Source organism: Pyrus communis, chromosome 11 (genome assembly GCF_041283825.1).
Source record: "Pyrus communis isolate YQ-2024b chromosome 11, ASM4128382v1, whole genome shotgun sequence".
NCBI classification, from domain to species: Eukaryota; Viridiplantae; Streptophyta; class Magnoliopsida; order Rosales; family Rosaceae; genus Pyrus; species Pyrus communis.
In genome coordinates, this window is record NC_142575.1 from 32,575,001 (window position 1) to 32,594,253 (window position 19,253).

At 36.2% G+C, this 19,253-nt stretch overlaps 1 protein-coding gene across 1 annotated transcript; it reads right to left on the minus strand.

The window, feature by feature from the left end:
* Positions 1 to 2,906: 2,906 nt before the first annotated feature.
* Positions 2,907 to 8,902, minus strand: LOC137742647 (kinesin-like protein KIN-14I). The gene is made up of 19 exons (XM_068482568.2): positions 8,364 to 8,902; positions 7,977 to 8,143; positions 7,725 to 7,868; positions 7,324 to 7,563; positions 7,143 to 7,214; positions 6,839 to 6,907; positions 6,608 to 6,685; positions 6,390 to 6,497; positions 6,216 to 6,297; positions 6,012 to 6,107; positions 5,760 to 5,933; positions 5,533 to 5,639; positions 5,246 to 5,424; positions 4,937 to 5,098; positions 4,586 to 4,839; positions 4,327 to 4,490; positions 4,055 to 4,249; positions 3,368 to 3,855; positions 2,907 to 3,281 (listed from the first exon to the last, which is right to left on the minus strand). The coding sequence occupies exons 1-19, from the start codon at positions 8,488 to 8,490 to the stop codon at positions 3,158 to 3,160; spliced, it is 3,030 nt and encodes a 1,009-aa protein (XP_068338669.2). The 5' UTR covers positions 8,491 to 8,902; the 3' UTR covers positions 2,907 to 3,157.
* Between the last annotated feature and the right edge of the window lie 10,351 nt (positions 8,903 to 19,253).

Below are 19,253 nucleotides of genomic sequence, written 5' to 3' on the forward strand. Positions count from 1 at the left end.
TCATCCTGGTTTCCCCAATAGGAGCTGTTGGATCTAATTCTGAAATTTCGCGGCATATCGACTTCACCTTGTGAAAGTACTGGGCAATCGTCATGTCGCGTTGTACCATCGATAGCAGCTCATTCTCGAGAAGTTGCAATTTTGTATCGTTCCTCTTCGAAAAGAGTGTAACAAAAGTGTCCCATGCTTCCTTTGGCGTTTTAGCATCCCGAATGTGCTCCAACATTTCTTCTTCTATTGTGGTCTTTAAGGCAAACATTGATTTGCCTGCTTTAATTTTCCACTTCCGCAAGACACCGTTAACATCTTCCGCTGCCGGTTGTGTAACTTCACTACCACCGACAACCTCCCACAAGTCTTGACCTTGAAGGTAAGACTCTATACACGTTGCCCACGTGTTATAGTTTTGGTTGTTGAGCTTCTTGATTCCTCCAACAACTTGAAGATCACCCATCGTATCGGCAAGACTTTGACTACACCGAACAAGCTTGAGTGACTACCGTGCAGAGTAATACACTACTCTCGACACAAAGAAGCTCCCTCTCAAGGTTTGTGATAACCCCAACAATAATCTCAAGAAATTTTTTTCTGATGTGGAAGATCAGTCAAAACTGCAACCACAGAGCATACTCGGAATTTCAAGAGACTTTACAACCAATACTCTACCAAGAACGATCCCTGACCGACTTGGCTCTGATACCAATTGTTGAATAAGAAGAGTATCCAAGATAACTCTAATGATCCCAAGAAGAAGAAAATAGAGCACACTCTTAAAGAAAGCTCACAAAACAAACTAATTAGAAAAGCTTTTCTTATTTAGCTCTAGGCTTTGTTTTTCCTTGGATGATATACAATGCTTGAGGACTTGGGTATTTATGGCAAACCAAATGAAAGCTACACCACACACTTACTTCACCTACAACATCCACCTACTTCACCTACAACCTCCACTTACTTCACCAACCTCACACACTTACTTCACCTACAACATCCACCTACTTCACCTACAATTGACATTGATTCTCAACAGTAGGCACATTTAGACACAATGGCGGAGTTAGGAATTTTTTATCGGATGGGCTAGCTTAAAAATTTAAATTTTTTATAAATAAAGAAACTTGATACCGTGTTTTTTGTTGTATCAGCTAGCTTAAAAAAATTCACAAGGTGAGCCAAAAATTTTTGTAATTAAATAAATACGTGTTAAAATTCAAACAAATCCAAACTTGTACATGTACAAGAAGCGATAAAAAAAAAGATGTAAGAAAAAGAGATGGTATGTAAACTGTATTATATAATTTTATATAGTTAAATCTAAAGAATTCAGATTAATGACTAAATATATGATGAGTGAAAATCAATCAAAATTACATGTAAAATTTTATTTTTCGCTGGAAGCTACTTGGGCTACAGCCCAGAGCAACCCTTAACCTGGCTCCGCCAGTGTTTAGATGTGAAACAAAGAAATGTGGCACGACGAACGTGATGATTTTTAGTTTGAAGTAACTTCCGCACTCTGCTTTTGTCCACCTCCATTCCTCCTTTTTACTTTAGCCATGGACAAAAACAAAAGTAGGATGCATATTGAGAAAACGAAAGTGTGAAAATCACCACCTTTTTTATTAGGGTCATCAATTACAAAACAAGTGGTTAAAACTAGACATGTAAAAGAGAAATGCAATGCGACGAAGATGATTTTTTATTTGGGAGTTATTTCCGCCTCCCATTTTTTTCCGTTTGCACTCCTTTCACTCTAGCAATGGACAGAGACAATCAAAGGTTGCCTATGGAGAAAATCAGAGTGTGAAAATCACTATCCTTTTGATTAGGGTAAATGATCACATGCTTAATTGATAATTACACTCAGCAAAGTTGATCTGCTTGATGCTTCCTACGCCGCCGTCGCCGTGGATGATTTCGATGCTCTTGATGGCCGTAGGCATGAGCTTGGGGATGAGATTGTCGGAGTCTGTGATCAAGGCCTTGAAAAACCTGTCTGCTGCCACTGGACTTGTAAATTCCTGCCTCGAACTTATGGAACTCATGATAGTTAGCTAATTAATTACCCTTTTGCTAATATGAAAAATGATAATTAGAGAGTTTAGACGTAGGGTTGAGAGAACTGAATTGAATGTAAACTCCTGGATCAAAACTTGAAGATTTGAATTTCTTACTTTTTATAGTTGGCTTTGTTGGACCATATTTATTGCCATAAGCATAAACCATAGAACACAAAATTTGACCTAATCGTCATAGTCTAATAGATATGAAATGAAACCGACATGGAAATGCTTTTAAAATTATTGAAAACCCTAGAGAAAATAAAATACTTTTGGATACTAAACGCATTTGAAGTTTTTTTTGTAAGAAACATATAATTGGTGCTTCTTTGCTTGAAGCACTTTAGATGCTTTTTAGGATTTACTTGCATTTTTATTAAGGATTGGTTTCAAAAATATTTTCACTAAAATACTTTTAATCATTTTAAAAGTACTTCCAAAATAGTCTAATTCAAACGTGTAGATATTTGTATTATTGTTGTTGTTGTTACAATCATCAAACATTGATTTATATAACAAACTGTTCTTGTCCTTGCTAGATTGTTAGACGCATCTAAATCATTTTTCAGACAATATAATCCACCAACTTGTTTGGATAGGTACCTTTTGGTTCATGGTTAAAAATTTAGACTATTTCTCGATTTTTGCATGTCGTTTATACAAATATAAAACAGTTAGATGATATATTTTTTATGTTAAAAGTAGAGGGTATGTTCGTGTCTCTTGGAGCCAGCGAGCCAAAGAAAAGGCCAAGCTCTATTAAGGAATGGAGAAATAAACTTAAGACCTTGAGTGCATAGATAAACGTTCGTAATCATTAAAAAATTCGCGTAATAATCACAAGAATGGGAAAATATAAAATTTATAAACAGGGATTATATGTCATCCACACCAAAGTCTGGCAGGATTTGTCAACAGAGCTCACTCTTAAACATATACAAGCAACTGGATTTATTGCTTCACTTTAACTTTGTATATATAACAAGAATGTATTAAAACCTCTCTCTCCGTAATAAATCAAAGAAATCATTGAAAAAAAAAAAAAGAAGAAAAAAAAAACCTGAATCACTCCGTCAATGTATCGAGTTATAACACCTCTACTTTCTACTCCCAGCTTTGCGTTTCATCTCAGCCGGAACTGGCTGCCTTGCAGTCCGATGTGGTACCCCGTTCAAAGGTTTTCGTGACGGTGAAGGGCCTAGAGAAGGATTAAAGCTCTTGCTGCGAAAAACCATTAGCAGCTCTTTTAGGAATCAGGTAATATAAAACTCATGCAATTTGCAAACAGAAGGCCACGTTCGAATTACCTTGGTTCTAGGCCTTTCATTGGCTTTCCATTAGGTTTCTTGGTTTTCGACGCAATCCCATTGGCTATGCTAGTAAGTTTAGTTTGATTGAATTGCCAGAGCAAATCATGCTCTGAAGAGTCACTGGTGGCAGCATCAAGATCATCCATGTCATCGGTGCTAGCAACATTGAACCCGTTGCTTCCCGCAAACATATTGTAGGATTGTTCTGTATAAACCTTGGAAGAATCCTGGAGATATTTCTGGTAGAAACCATCAGATAAATTCCCACTGTCTGCTCCCCATGATCCTAAAGGATTTCCAGCTCTGCTTGCTTCTAGCTTGTTTACCATAACCTTATCAACCCACTCGCCCGAGCTCATGTCTCTATCATCCTCTCCACAGTTCTGAATAGGACTATCAACTGGGGGCCAGGGAGATGAATTACCTAGTAGCTCATCAAGATCAAAGCTTTGTCTTTTTGTCCTCGAAGCAGAATTGTCGTTAATCTACAAAAGCAAGACATCAACAAGAGCGCCAAGTCACAGTGATTAGAACATACAGCCAAATGACCGTTGAAAACAAATCTAGGACAAGAAACTACAAGGCAAAAGAATGAGGCATCAAACTCAAAATTTGACGTGACATCTACTGACAGTTGAAAAACAATGACGTCCTTCAGAATCACCATCAAAAGCTTACACTTACCTCAATTTTGCCTACATTGATCATTGGTGTCTGGCAACCATTCTGATCCCCCATCATGTCTGTACCCTGATGGTTAGAATGAAATGGTGACATCTCACCAGATTTCATCCTGTATTTATCAGAGCTGCCAGAGACTGGGGGTTGATTGCGTTCAGCTTCCTCTTTCCTGGCTAGTTGTGCCTTAAGACCAGCAATCTGATCGCAATAGAAAATTTCAGTAATGCATAATGAGAATTGAAACAATACAAGTGAGTGTGACAGTGTGTAAAAACCTGTTCCTTGAGAGCTTTGACATCTGTGCTATCTTTGTTTACTCGGGCTGCACCAAGTTCAACTGTGGCTACTCGCTCTGCAAATTTGAGCGTGCTTATTGTTTCACCAACAGCATCTGGCTCAGGGCTTATGTGAACAAACATAAGTGTCTTGGCCTGTCCACCTGAAATATGATTACAAATAGAGAACCATAAACAAAACTTTCTCAATAAACCAGGCTAAACATCTCTCAAGAAGGCATGTTTTAGTTAATCTTACCAAGTGAATCTTGGAGCAACTGTGTTAGTTTACTATTTCTATAAGGAACATGTGGGTTCTTTTGGGCAAGGGAAGCGATAACATCGCCTAAAGCTGAGAGTGATTTGTTAATATGTTGAGCTTCTTTTAATCTATCCCCAGTCACCTCAGATTTGTCCACCCTCTCACTTCCTGCAAGATCAACCAGATGCATACAGCCACGAAGAATAGCTCCAGATGTCAAATCCCTTCCTTGAACATGAACATTCAAGCAACTGCAGATTGATAAAAGTTCGAGACTTAGAGTTGGCTAATTGCAACAAAACCATTTATACATGCTCTCAAAACACAAAAAGAAGACTAGATTCCTACCTGTGAGAACGACTACTACGGTCATTTAGGGCAGTTGCACCCACAACGCGATTCTTTTGTCCAAGGTTCATCAGATCGATAACATCAGATGTTGATAATACAGGAACAAGATTTGCATCTGGCACACTGAGACCTGTTTGAGAACTATTACGAATTTCTAATGTGCGAATAATTAAGGAAAGCCTGGAATGTGTGAAAGACAACAAAAACACAACTTTTTTAGTTTATCACAAGTGTTTTGACATGTTGCTTGACCTTCAAGACCTATTGGAGAAAAAAATATAAAAGCAGTAAACTAGTAAAGGATATCTTTTGTTACTCCCATCAGTAACAAGGAGATCTCGTACTTGCTCGTTATAGATCTCAATCATTTGAACAGAGACATCATACCGGAAAGTGTCCTTTCTTCGATCTGCTATAAAAAACAAGTCTCCCAATGCCCTATAATTTACACCTTGGCTTTTCTCTGTAAGTTCTCTGGGTCCACTCTGATCAATTAAACAACATAACTTAGTGATAATATGCATAATCAATCAAGCAAAATCTACAATTCATGTAAAAAAAAGATGTATACTGTGATTGACAGCATATATTACCATAGTGTAAGTTTTGCCTGATCCAGTTTGCCCGTATGCAAATATGCAAACATTGTAACCATCAAGGACGGACCGAATCAGTGGTTGCATATCAGAGAAGACATCAGCTGCGAGGCATTAGAAGATAACATGGTGAAAAATACAATCAAAAGTTAAGATTATAGAACTTGAAGATTGTTTCCTTAACAAATAAAAAAATAAAAAAACCTTAAGAGAGGCTTACCAACCTTGGCTTGCAGATGGCCCGAATACTTTGTTGAAACTGAAGGACTTGTGTCCGTTCCCATGCCTTGCTGGGGTGTTAATAGTGATATTTCCATCTTCTATATGATCCACAGTGCTTAAACAGTTTGATACTCCAGATAAGAAGGGTCTCACTCGACAATAAACCCTGATACTTCCTAATCAACACAACAGATAACTAATTAGCCATTGAGGACTAGACTTGTGAAAGTTTAGAGTCTAGACCAATTTATTACCCTTGAGATCTTGAACTTGATTGTAAAGCTTTCGATTTTCTTCAAGAACTCTGTGATATCCACTCGCTGCATGAGCTAAGCCATGAATGTGTAAACCTATGGAAGGAGAAAAGTGAACGAGGATAAGGATTTCTTCTACTCACCACCCTCAAAAGGAAAAATGTAACCAAAAAACAAACAGATATATTCTTTCTGAATTTATACCAATATTGTGGAACTCCTCGTGGAACTTCATTTTCATAAACTGAATACCAGATTTGGTAGTGTGAAGAGTTTGCTTTAATTCCTGCAAATTGATATGTGGCATGAGTATACTAACCAATAAACACAAAAAGAAAAAAAAAAAAAAAAAAAAAACAGATCACGGCTGAAACCCACCTGAACATCTCTTTGTTGTTGATCAAAGATCATTTGCTGTTTAAGCAGCCGACTTTTTGATTCCTCATCCGAGATGTGCTTTGTATTGACAAGTGATTTGTCTTCCACCTGATAATTATTGAAAAAGACAAAGATATTTGAGTTTCAATCTATTTATGAACTTTAACATCAAAATATGAGTTTCTGTAGATGACCGGAAACAAAAGCACAATAGTTACCTTTTTATCACCAGAAGCGAATTTCATTGGAAACTTGTATCCATGCGAAACAGCCACATCTTTTGGACTTGGTTTTGTCTGTAAGATAAATTTGTAAGCGCGTAAATGTTTGAAAAAGAAACAAAGAGAGAACCCTAATCATATTGAATAGGTGAAAGCACGTGTCCCTACAACATATTTTCCAGATAATGTTTAAAGGGTAACAGTTTTGAAAGAGAAAAACAAGCATACCAATTCACATTGGCTGGACATACGTTGCTCAAATTCCTCCATGACCTTGCTTAGCACAGACTCTACCAACTGTTGCACATTCGGGTAAAATAACCGAATTAAGTAGCAGCAGAAAAGTTACAAGATATCACTGGCAGTGAATCAATAGTACTTTATAGGTAGTTGTATCAAAGAATCAAACAATGCTTTTTTTCTTCCTGGCAAGTTAAAAATGCAATTCACTTGGTTAAACGCAGACCAGTTAGACAATATTAAGTAGCAGATATGAGTTGTACAAGATGAGGGAATGTTTCCCCAGCCTTACCATCGGAACTTCTTCAGGCTTCTTATCTAATAGAACTGCGCGAACAAGCATACTCAAGGAGTGAGAACTAGGCTGCAATAACTCAAAACAAGAAAGGACGAACTTATAGTTCTTACTCAAGAATGCCCAAATACACAAAAGAAAATTAATAATATAAGGTTAGAATTGTTAGTTTACCAACCATCTTATTAGAATTAAGATCAGAGGACGGAGCGCTCAAGGATTTGTCATTCATTGAGGAAGTTCTTGACAGCGAATTCGTGAATGGCTCCGAATTTTTCCTTACAAAAGGCCTTGCCGCAGAAGTAGTGGGTTTTATGTTTGCACCAAATTTTGATATGCCATTTCCCCCGGTCTGTTTCCCCTCACTGTAAGATTTAAGCGCCAGAACCGTATTTACAACTCTTGCAGATTTCCCTCCCTGATGGGATAACAAAATAAAATGGATATATGTTAAAGAAGTATTTATCTTAGAAAATCTAATTCTGAAAACTGTAGTTGTCCGGTTACAAGTTCCAGTAATTTGATGCGCATAGAAACTTATCGAAAACTTATCGAATACCCTTGTGTAAAAATACATACTTGTTCCAAATCAGATGCCTCAAACGAGGGAAGCCCCATCCCCTCGATAGCAACAAGGAAGTTCCTCACATTCTCGAAGTACTGAAACGCAGACAAAGCCGCCCCATCGGGGATCAAAGCGGAATCGCATGGACTTTCTACCACCTGAAAAAAATAATTAAGCAATGCAAACAATGGCTCAATATTTGCAAAATTGAAATTGAAGACGAAAAAATGCGAGAAATTAGGATAGGATCAGAGGATCAGGGTCACCTTGGGCACAGCTCCAGGTTGAACTTTATTGATCGCATTGCAGAGGATTATCCCACTTCTCAATCCAAGCCTAAACTCTTCCTCCGAAGGCTCTGCCGGCATGTCTTTAGCGGCAACAACGCCGATCATCTTTCGAAGCCACCCGGCCGCCTCATTTCTCCTTGATGCTACACAACGAAAGGTTAGCTCGATTAGCTCAAACAAGGAAACGAAACGCAGTTTTCAAGTATTCAATTATTTCAAACTTAGTATCAATTGGTAAAGTTAAACCAAACAAAGAAGAGAGAGAGAGAGAGAGCTGATTTTCTGTTTGGTTGCTGAGAAAATGAAGGAAAATACAATCTTGAATACAATCGAGAGAATTTGGATTGAAAAAAAAGTGAGTACCGGCTTCCTCAGCTTTTCGAGACTCCAAATTAAGATCGCCGAGGCGAGTGCCGTGCTGTTGAAGCACGTCCTCCACCATCGACGCAACCGAAAACGACAATGCCGTTCCTCCTGCTGCCGCAGCCATCGCTTCTTCTTCTTGCTTGCTTCCCCACCACAAACAATTTCTCACTCCAAATTCCGAAAACTGGAAACCGAACTCTTTCACAATTCAGCCATCAATCAATCAAATCCCCCTCAACTTCCCAAAAGAATCTATACGAAATCAATGCAATCCCAGCTATCTGCTGTATTGCCTTCTGACAGAAAAGATCTAGAGAACCAAAACCAGTAAATCACAGCCAGAAGAGGGAGAGAGAGAGAGAGAGAGTATCTCTGTTGTTATTGTTGTTGGTGTTTTAATTGATGTAAAGGTTTCTTTGTTTCCAATTTAGACTCTCTTTCTCTTCACAGTCCCATGAGGATGAGGCACCTTTTGCTTTTCTCCTTCTCTTTCTCTTCTCTCTCTCTCTCTCTCTCTCTCTCTCTCTCTGTTTTAATACTCTCTCTCTCTCCCTCCGACCTCCCTTTTTCTCTGAACCTACTCTCCCCCGCCCGAACCTGTTTCCGAGCCTTCCCGGGTTTATTTCAAATTACGAAACTACCCTCTTTCTTTTCAAGAAAAATATATTATGTTGATGTATGCATTCTAACTTAGAAGTCTAAAGTCTAAACTATACAAAAAGAAATTAACTAATTAATTTGGTTTTTTTAGAAATGGTTCTGATCATAAACACAAGTTTTGTGAGTCAGTCACTAAGTGAAAAGAGAAAGAACTTCTCCTCAATTTTAAAGTCATTTTTACACGCCAACTGAAAGCGTGACTGTAGAAGATTTGACTATGTGGTTCGGGTTAAGATCCTACTTAGAGGACATACATCACGGCATTTTAAGTAAATCTTATTTTGATGAAAAGCTATTTAATGTTCTAACTTGTAAGCTCACCAAATTATTTGATCTTATTATAACCAAAAAGAAGAATAAAATTATTGCTCTTGCAAAGGAAAGCAATACTCACCATAATCTTTGGGGTAACGGTTTGAACGTTATATTTGTGAATAGTTAGAGAACATTGTATGCAGTACTAATAAATCAATATAATTTTTCTTAACAAACGATATTATCTACACTAAGAAAATAGGAGAGAGTGAGCTAAGTCTTACAATTTGCTAATAATAATGTGAATAAATTAGTAATAACACGTAATAGTCTGATGGTTAGACTAAAAATACTTATCTATGGTAACAATTCATTTGTCACAATAACCTTTTTTTCTATACGAGATATATATGATTGCATGAAAATATTTGCCCGACGTTTTGGATACTGAAGGACGGTCCAAATTAGTATAAGGTTTTAAAACCATAATTAAGATTCATGAAACCTAACATGCACTATATGCTTTAAATCCAAGCGTCTTAACTTCTTTTAAACCTTGATCATCACTTGTGTTTTCTAATTTGTTAATGATGGATAGTGTTTGTGCCACTAATCTATTGCCTTAATTAAACGACAAAACTTCTCCATCTATGGATATTCAAAAACATTAAAATTTTGAAATCTTATTTGAAAACATAAACAAAAGCTATCTATATAATATATACAAACCATTCAAATATATATTATGAGAAGTCGGTGGGTTTGTCCATTTCTTTTGAATTTGGATCCTACCCAAACCTTAGTGTGTGAATCTTAAGAATTATGAAATTGGGGTCTTTGGTTTGTGTGAAAGAGAAATTGGAGCATTTGGTTTGTGTGAGATGAATTAATCGGAATGAGTTAATGGAGATTGTCGGATTCAATTTGAGTGGCCCTGATTACATGGTCCTAGGCTCCGGACGGTGAAATCCAGAGTGGTGCCCATTTCTTTTGCACACTTTGTATTTAACGTCATAATTTTGGTCATGTTCAGCCACCTTTCTAATTAAAAAAGGAGGGAAAATTATTTAAATTTTGAAATCCATATTATTATATATGGGGTTTTGGTTAAGTTGTTTCAAAGCAACGAAGACATGTGGGAAGTTAGAAGATCTTGACACAAGCTTGGGCAAGTGAAAAGTTTGAAGGCAAGATGAAAGAATCGACATTATCCAATCACCCAATGCCCCCAATAATAATATGTCGAGGAAGGGTAGTGGGGTTGGTCGTGTGTTGCAATCAGATAGTAGAAACGGTTGTTGAAAACAGTAACCCGCCGGCCTTCCAGTTATATCTTATTAGGTCATGTTGATCATGGGATTAACCAATAACCACTAAACGTCCCATGTAAGCAGGTAAAGACTGGCCTTGAGCTCTAAGTTACCAAGCTTGGAACTAATTTTTAGGTCAAAATGTTGGACTGAATTCTCGAAATATACTAATTACTAAGAGACCAACTTTTATGATAGAGGTACATTGTCTATATGGTATCTCATGTCAATTGTACTATGTTATATATGTTGAAGAAAAGTTACTCATAATCTTTTATCATTGATATGAATATTACCGTAGTTGTTTACCCTCACCATAAAGTGTTAGAACTTCTTCTTTTTTTCGTGCGATATTAGTTGATAACAAGAGTTATTTTCAAAAGATTTTAATGGAAACTTTTGTCACTATACATTGATTTCACACATGAGGAACATGCTATGATACTATCACGCAGAATATTATTTAGACATACAAAGCTGATTACATTACTAATACATTATCTAATATAACTAGGTCCTACATACAAAAGAGGAGTAGCTAAACTTTTTATAAGTTCATGCACAAATCTTAATTTTTTGACGTGAGACGACTCCTCGCATCCTTACATTCTCGATTATAATCATTACTTGACATAAGCTCTCGAATACAATAAAAGGCATTTAATTACTTGTAGGTTTCGCTTTATTTATTATGAATCATTTGCAAAATTGCAAGATTTGGTGACAATAATGTGACTAGGGAGAGAACAAATTAATTGAGCATGGTAAATACTAATAGTTTGTGTTTTGGCCAGAAAATGTTATGTGGCCATGAGTTGAAAAAACAAGTCATCTCCCTATATCAGAACAAGGAAACAAACAAATGGGACACTATGGGAAGCATGGGGCATGCGTGTTGCAGATCGATGGCTTCAACGTTCGAAAAATTCAAATGGTAGGTGCGGTGCCGAACCTCCAGGTATGGATAAAGTTGAGGCCCCACGTAGAGCGTGTTTACCGGTCCTACTCGCGACCGCTCGGCGGGAATTTAACACTCAATAGCAAAAGTGGCTGATATAATCACACCTTCTGAAGTAAAATTTGAGTGACGGACCAATGGGAGTCGGCGGTCAAGCACGATGGACAACCGTTGCTTCGTACGTGGCATGCTTTCAGTGGATAAGGTTCGGTCTACATCAATCTGCCCTGTAATTAGCGGAGCTGCGGAAGTGTTTGATCAATCTTCCTCAACAAAACCCGGCAAATGTCTCGCGTACGTGGTTTACTGGAAGGAAGGCAAGTGTTCTTCGATTTATATCAAGGTTCTAAAAAATGTTAAATGCTAGTTGGGCGACGGGTTGGCGCCTAGCGCCTAGGCAGTTAGGTAGGGTCTAAGTAGACGTCTAGATGGTCTAAGCGGATTTAGGTAAATTTCTTGTATATTTTGTAAATAAGTGCATATTGATACTTACAAAAAATTATACTTGTATGAAATTCATGAATAAAATAATAAAAGAATGATAAAATACAAAAAGAGTATCTAATAAGTTCAAATTTTAAAAACACATTAAGCATATATACTGTATAACCATAGTGAGGAGTATTGTAAGACGACACATGTACAATAAGTTCACAATTTTAAACCACATAAAATGAAAAATAGGAGGAAAATAAGGAAATATAGTAATGTAGATAGGATTTTTTTTTTCAGAAAAAAAAAAAAAAAAAAAAAAAAAGGGCCTAGAGCCCAACCGATTTTTCCAACCAATTTGCAAGAAAATGTCTTGGGTCACCACCGTCCAGCGCCTGGATCGTTTTTTATAACATTGATTTATATTTAACAACGTAATATCATGGAAGAAAATTTTGTGTATGGTATTGTATTATTAGCTCGGAAAGTTATTATGATGTCCTCAATAATCTGGCCAACTAATGAAAGAGTACTTGAGGAATCCCGCTAAGCTTTCACAATATGAAGCTAATCGGACTCTAATATAATGTTTTGAAATCGCCTAGATCTCATTCAGCACTGTCAGACATTTCTCCCATGATAATTTGTGATTAGCTTGGTTGGAATACCGCTATTGTTGCGTCTCTTATGATAAAAATTCTTTTAAATTTAAGTAATATGTTGTTTCTTTAAAAGTACAAAAAGAGATTCACATAATTAGTCGGATTCATCAAAACATAGAATCAAGTTAATAATTTGGATGTATTAAAAAAAGTTAATAATATGAATTAACACATCAATGTTGAAACGAATCGTAATTGGGAAATTTTGATAGGGTGCGTAATATTAAATGTCTTAATTATTTGGGAATTAGGACCAAATAAAGTCCACACAATGTACGTATGTAAATATAAAAGATTTAAAAAGAAAAAGAATTTATGGAAGAGAGGAAAGTTGGAGAGAAATGTGAAAGAGAGAGGAAGAGAGAAAATTAGAGACATGCTTTGATGACATGTGGTTGAGCGAAAAAAATTTAATACCCATGATTTTTTTTTCTAATATTTTCTCTCAATTATATATGGAAGGGTATAATAGCATTTTCATTAATTTTTTGTTGACAAATAACGTTCTATTAATAGGTAGTATAGATTTTACACTAACAATTATTTTGAGAAGTAAAAAGTCAGATAATGTGGGAAGTAAATAAATGAAGCAATGTAAGAAATGGGTTGAAATTATTCAATTCTCAAAAGTAATCAAATTAATACAGAGAGTTGCTAATCATGATTAGTTGTATTAAAAGGTTGTCAATAGTTGGATTATAATTGCAATTACCAGTTTCCGAAAGATTATCTGTAGCCATATGGTCATCATGCTACTTCCCATGAATGCCTTTGTTGTAGGTTCTCCATCACTTTCTTTCTGCAACGGCATTTTGCGGGTTTGTGCACACAAGATGGAGAGCATGTGGCATCAGAAAATAGTCAGGTCATTGATGGTATATAATTATGTACAATTTTATTTTATTAAGGTTAAAGTGTTTTTCTCTCTTATCACGTGATATATTTAGAATAAACAAAGATAAAATACATCATAAGTATTGACACATGAAAAACCTCTTATGTGCTACATTATCTTGTCATATTCATAGAGTCTCGTTATCTTAGACCTCATAATTTGAAAAAAAAAATGTGATTATGCGTTTTAACGAAACACTTCCGGTATTATTCATTTTTAACGAAAATGATATTTTTACTCTAAAAAATTATTCTTGATACTATTCACTTACAACACCTTTATGTTATTTTGATTCAAACTTTAAATTTTTAAATCATTTTCATTAATTTTCTTTTAGATTAAAAATCAGATGGCAACTGATCATAATTTTCTTGAACCACGAGTCCAAGAAACGGGAATGTTGTCATATAATAGAAACAATACACACGTCATCATCCCATAGGTGATTTTTTAACACTTACGAAAAAGAAGGTGTACCTCAACTGAAGCAAAAGTGTCATACAAGCAAGCATATATCAGTAGGCGAAGGAAAGAGATCGTCTCGAATTTCACTGTCCGGTCTAATAATTAGACAATTTGAATCATTTGAATTGAACTTGACAATTCTTATTAACTTATTTTGCTGGTTGACTCAACTTACACAAATAAAAGGTTCTGATATCTCTTTTGCAAAAATCAAAATCCCAAATTTTCTAATTCTCAAACTCTAAACTCTATGATCTAGAGAAGATCCAAATTCATAGGCCAAAAAACCAAAAAGAAACCTCGTCCACATAGATGCAGTTTTTTATCTTTACTATATATTAAGAAAATCCTCATTGTCAACCTTTTGCCACTTTGTTTTCAATTTTGCCCTCACTTTTGAGACACACTCTTGACAAAAAGGAGGGCAAAATAGTAATTTTGTACCTTATGACAATCATATCCCCATTTTTTCTATTTTACCCTCACATTTGATACACAATATTTAAATAAAGAGGGCAAAATGGTAATTATGTAATATTAAGAAAAATATGCCCTTATTACGAGATCTCATCATCATTGTATTATACTCTTTTTAAAAAATTTAAAAACTAATCACATTCCTTAATAAAAAACAAAAAATAAAATGAAATTGTTCACACATAAAATGTGTGCTCGTCTTCTAGTTTAGTTTAAGAAAAGTGAAAGTAGTTGATAAGTTATAGAAATAGACTTTTTGACATCTTGGATCATACGATCTAACTAAAGCTTTACTGTACTCATGATTTTCTCATCTATCCTTGCATTTTCTTTTCCCAGTTCAGGGTAGAGTTCAAAGTAAATTTACAAAGTCAAGAAACCCTAATGGTTTTCACCGAAATGGCATATCTTCCTTCCTTGAGGTGATGGCTTTCAGAGAGAAGCTTAATTGTATTCGAGATATCGTTATAGATTTTGTAATGCATTTAAATTTTTCTACATAACAACGCTTAATTGACTTAAAATAACGTCATTGTGATATTAGATACTGATATAATCTTGTAGGTAAAGTCCTCTCGTTTCTCAGCCATGATCCGAAAAAATGCATAAAAAGATAGCCACTTCCCACCAGTTTGATGCCTTGATATAATTACACTGACTTTTTTTTTTTTTGTTCAAAGAATAATTACAATGACTCTTTAGCAATAGATATGTTACATAGAGAAGGAATATATATTGCCAAGTCATTGTCAAATGTAAAGCTAAAGCACTCATTCTCATCACGTTCATGATCATAATTAATTATGATTATAGTTTTTGATTGGCCAGAGTGTAAAAAAAAAAAGGCACTCTTTGGTGGCGAATGTGGATCATAGGCGTCCCCCACTGGAAAGCCAACACCAGCTACTTCCACCCACAAATGCAGTTATGAATTTCAGAACAAATGTATAAACCAAGTGGCATACGTTATATTACCATATCAATACATTGTTCTAAAATTTTCTGCCTAGGCGTTAGACGGTTGGTCCCGATTAATCTTTAGGAGTTTGAAAAATAAAAAAAGGTGCCTAGACCTACTTTATAAGTGTCCGCCTATACTGCCTAAGCACCCGCCTAGCCGTCTAGATTTGCCTAGGTCGCGATTCTCACTTAAACAAAAAATATAACTTTCATTTTGCATTTTTTTTTTCTTTTCAATAAATTGTAAGAGACTTGTTGAATACTTAGATGAACACATATTATATGCTTTTCCTCGTGTTTTCATTTTGTTCTAATACTTTAAAATCTATATGACATTCTATTTTGTTGTATGTATCCCCAAATGAAATTATGTATTTTTTAAGTATAAACAGACACTTATTTATATGTGTGATATATAAAAAATATACTTAAATCCACCTAGACTCCCACCTAGCCTCCTAGGCCTGAACTTGCCGCTCAACTAGCGCCTACCGTATTTTAGAACCTTAATCATATATATATAAATGAAAAATTCAAGCCTTTTATATGAAGAAACACCAATTTGTCAAACTTTCCAGTGGGTGGTTCTTAGTTCCTCGTGAGATTTCAAATGCTTGTTGTTAGAACTACTAATTAGAAGGTTTGCTTTAATATATGCATGAATGTGTAATCAATAACAGTGAGATGTGAAAAAATGTGTCTCATATTGAAAGTTTACCAAAGTTTGTATGTGTTTATAAAGAGTTGAATTACTGCTGGTATTTTAATATGGTGGAACCTTAATTTTTTATGGTATCATAGTAGTTTGGTTGATTTGTAAAGCCCACGATTCGTAACCTAATTTATGTTGTTCACGTGTTAGACTTTATAATTCTCCCACGTGGGGACTGTGTGGGAATGTGAAGAAATGTCTCATGTGAAAAGTTTACCAAACTTTACATGTGTTAATAAGGAGTAGTTGAGTTACTCCTTAAATTGATGATTGTTCTTCTTCTTATGATCAAATGAAACCTCAACTTTCTTCAATAGTCACATGATGAAAATGAATATGGAAATAAATAAAGGGTGGTGCTATTCACACATTCTCTGTTAATTTCTGTCGTTTGATCATCTTCAATTTATTTGAAAGGACGGTCGAAAATTGAAAGGTGCAAAAAGAGATGTGTGGATAGCACCACCCCAAATAAAAATGATGACAAGGTCTGGTTGTGTTTTAGTATTGTGTTGGTGGGACAACATGCATCATATGCATTCCCTGTAAATCATGAAAGCCTTGCACTCCAGCATCTTTTGGTGTACTTTTTGAGCCGACCAGGCTATGATGAGGGCTGAGACCCTCATAGAGATCAAGGGCATTACACTAGTCCTTTTGCTCCTCACATTCCCCTTAATCATCCTATGTACTTGCATATTGTTCGCTATCTGTTGCTCCATTTTGTTTCGAATGATATTCCAACTCATGCACTAACCCCATGTACCCAAAAAAAAGGAAAAAAATGAAGAGATTTAAAGAAATATTTCCTTCTGTTGTCAATCGAGCAAGGATATATAAATATTCTTCTGTGCTGTGAGTCACTTCTACGACGATGTCTTTAATTAAATGGTGTCAGTCATTGCAATAGAAAAACGTCAATGAATGTTTTCCAAGAAGCTTTTCAAATCATCAAAAGTATACTTATGTGGTGTAGTGCCTTGCAAATGCAATTTATAAACAGAAATAATTGTTTCATCGCATGCATATAGTGTTCGATTCGGTTGTTTGATGAGGTTTTGCTTAGGCAAGGGGATTGATATTCCTCCAGTGGTGGCTTTGCAATCACGTTCAATTAGGTTGGTTGGTTCCAATCTCTAATACCAGACTAAACCTAAGGAAACGTACATAGCAAGATCAATGAGATTTCTTCAACCGAAACTTTGATTTATGGGTCGACTCTTGATTGAGTGGAAACAAATGACAAGTTAACAACATAATAATTCGATATGGATGGGCTTTCTTTAGGTCAATGGGTTGAGAGGGCTTTAAGTTTTGTATGTTTTGTCCCTAAACGTAAATAGGAGGGTGTACTTTAGGGCCACTAGCGAATGGGCATTTGCCCTATGTTGAGAGGTGCATTAACGCGAGGCCTATTGAAGGGGAAGCTAAGAGTTTGCAGAAGTATTCTTCTTAGTTTGTGTCCTTAATTGTTTAGGCCTTTATTTTATTTTAGGATAGTTTTCTAGACTCAAGGAAGTTAGGGTTGTGTTATTTAGATTATATAAGGTCGGCCTAAGCTTTCGTCTACCCAATTTTTGTTTGAAGGAATGAGAGATTGGGACGTGTATTACCATGGATTTCCGGTCTTATTTTTATTTTATTTTTGTGGACATGTGTATCTAAATTGTTTTCTAAAGTTGTTGAAGAAGCCATGACATGAATATGCAAGTATTGTCCTTTATTTTAGGTCCGTTTGAGTAACAAGACAAAGAAAAAGATAACAAGGACAAGGTCAAGGAGGAACGGGAAAGCCATCCCCGCCCAACCGGGTGCATGGGGGACTAAATACTTTCCTGTTTCCTTCTTCTCCCAATTACAAGCGGTAATTAATTAATTAAGGCGGTAAGCAGGCGCATGCATCCACACACACATGCATATATATATATATATATATATATATATCGCATCAGGTGAACCATCACACACAGTTAATAAATTTGAAACCCTAGCTAACTAATGTTCCAGTTTCTCTCTTTCCCAATCACAATTAAAAAAAAAAAAAAGACAAGCATCAAACTTGCTTGACAAGTTAACAATGGCCGATTATGATGATGACGTGGGTTTTTGGTTTAAGCCAGCTGATCAAGAACTCATCAACTTCTTCCTCTACCGGAAGGTTGTTCTCCGACAGCCACTAGTGCCACGACACGTTGGCTTTGTGCATGAGATTGATCTCTTGGGAGACCACCAGCCCTGGGAGATTTGGGATGCCTGCGGAGGACCACAGCCCTACGGCAAACAAGCCTATTTCTTCTGCAAGCTCAAGAAGTTGTCAAAATCCGGTGTCCGCATTGATTGAAGGAATGCATCCGAAGGATTTTGGAACGGCAAACAACTCAGCGAAGACGTTTTTGTCCATCATGATGTAAACCCTAATAATAAGTGGATTATTGGTCGAAAAAGACAGTTTAAGTATGTCAATGAAGGGTCGGAGCACCATCACGATTGGTACTTGGAAACTTACATTCTTGCTAGCATTCCTGATGATGATCAAGCGGTGGTTGCGATTTGCCGACTTAGAAAGAATTACCACAAAAGAAAACGGTATGCACCCCAAAGAAATCGAAGGAGAATCAACGGCCGCAAAGAAAGACATGGAAGGAGAATCAATGGACAATTAATGGAAACAAAAAGGTAAAATTGTCTACACAATTAGAACTAGGGCCACCATTAGAATTAGAGCAACCAATATTATATCGATCATGTGAAACCAGAGAGACAAAGCTGCTCAAGTAATTTTACTACTGATGAGAAGTTGAACATAAACAACGACGTTGCGACTATGGGTTGTCATCAATGTGATTATACTAATTATGCTTCTGGGTATGATCACTATGGTGCTACTAGTTGCAATTGGAAAGAGTACTTTATACACGGGCTGCGGGAGCTGCCGGTGGACGTCAACGTATATGAGTACCTGATGAAAAGCCTAGATGCCGAGAACCAAATGCCGCCGCAACTGCGCCTGAGATGGCTGAATATAATTGTGAAAACCAAACGCCGCCGCTGGCCTTGCCAACTTCTGGGATGGATTATGGTGATCATGGACTAGTGGGAGC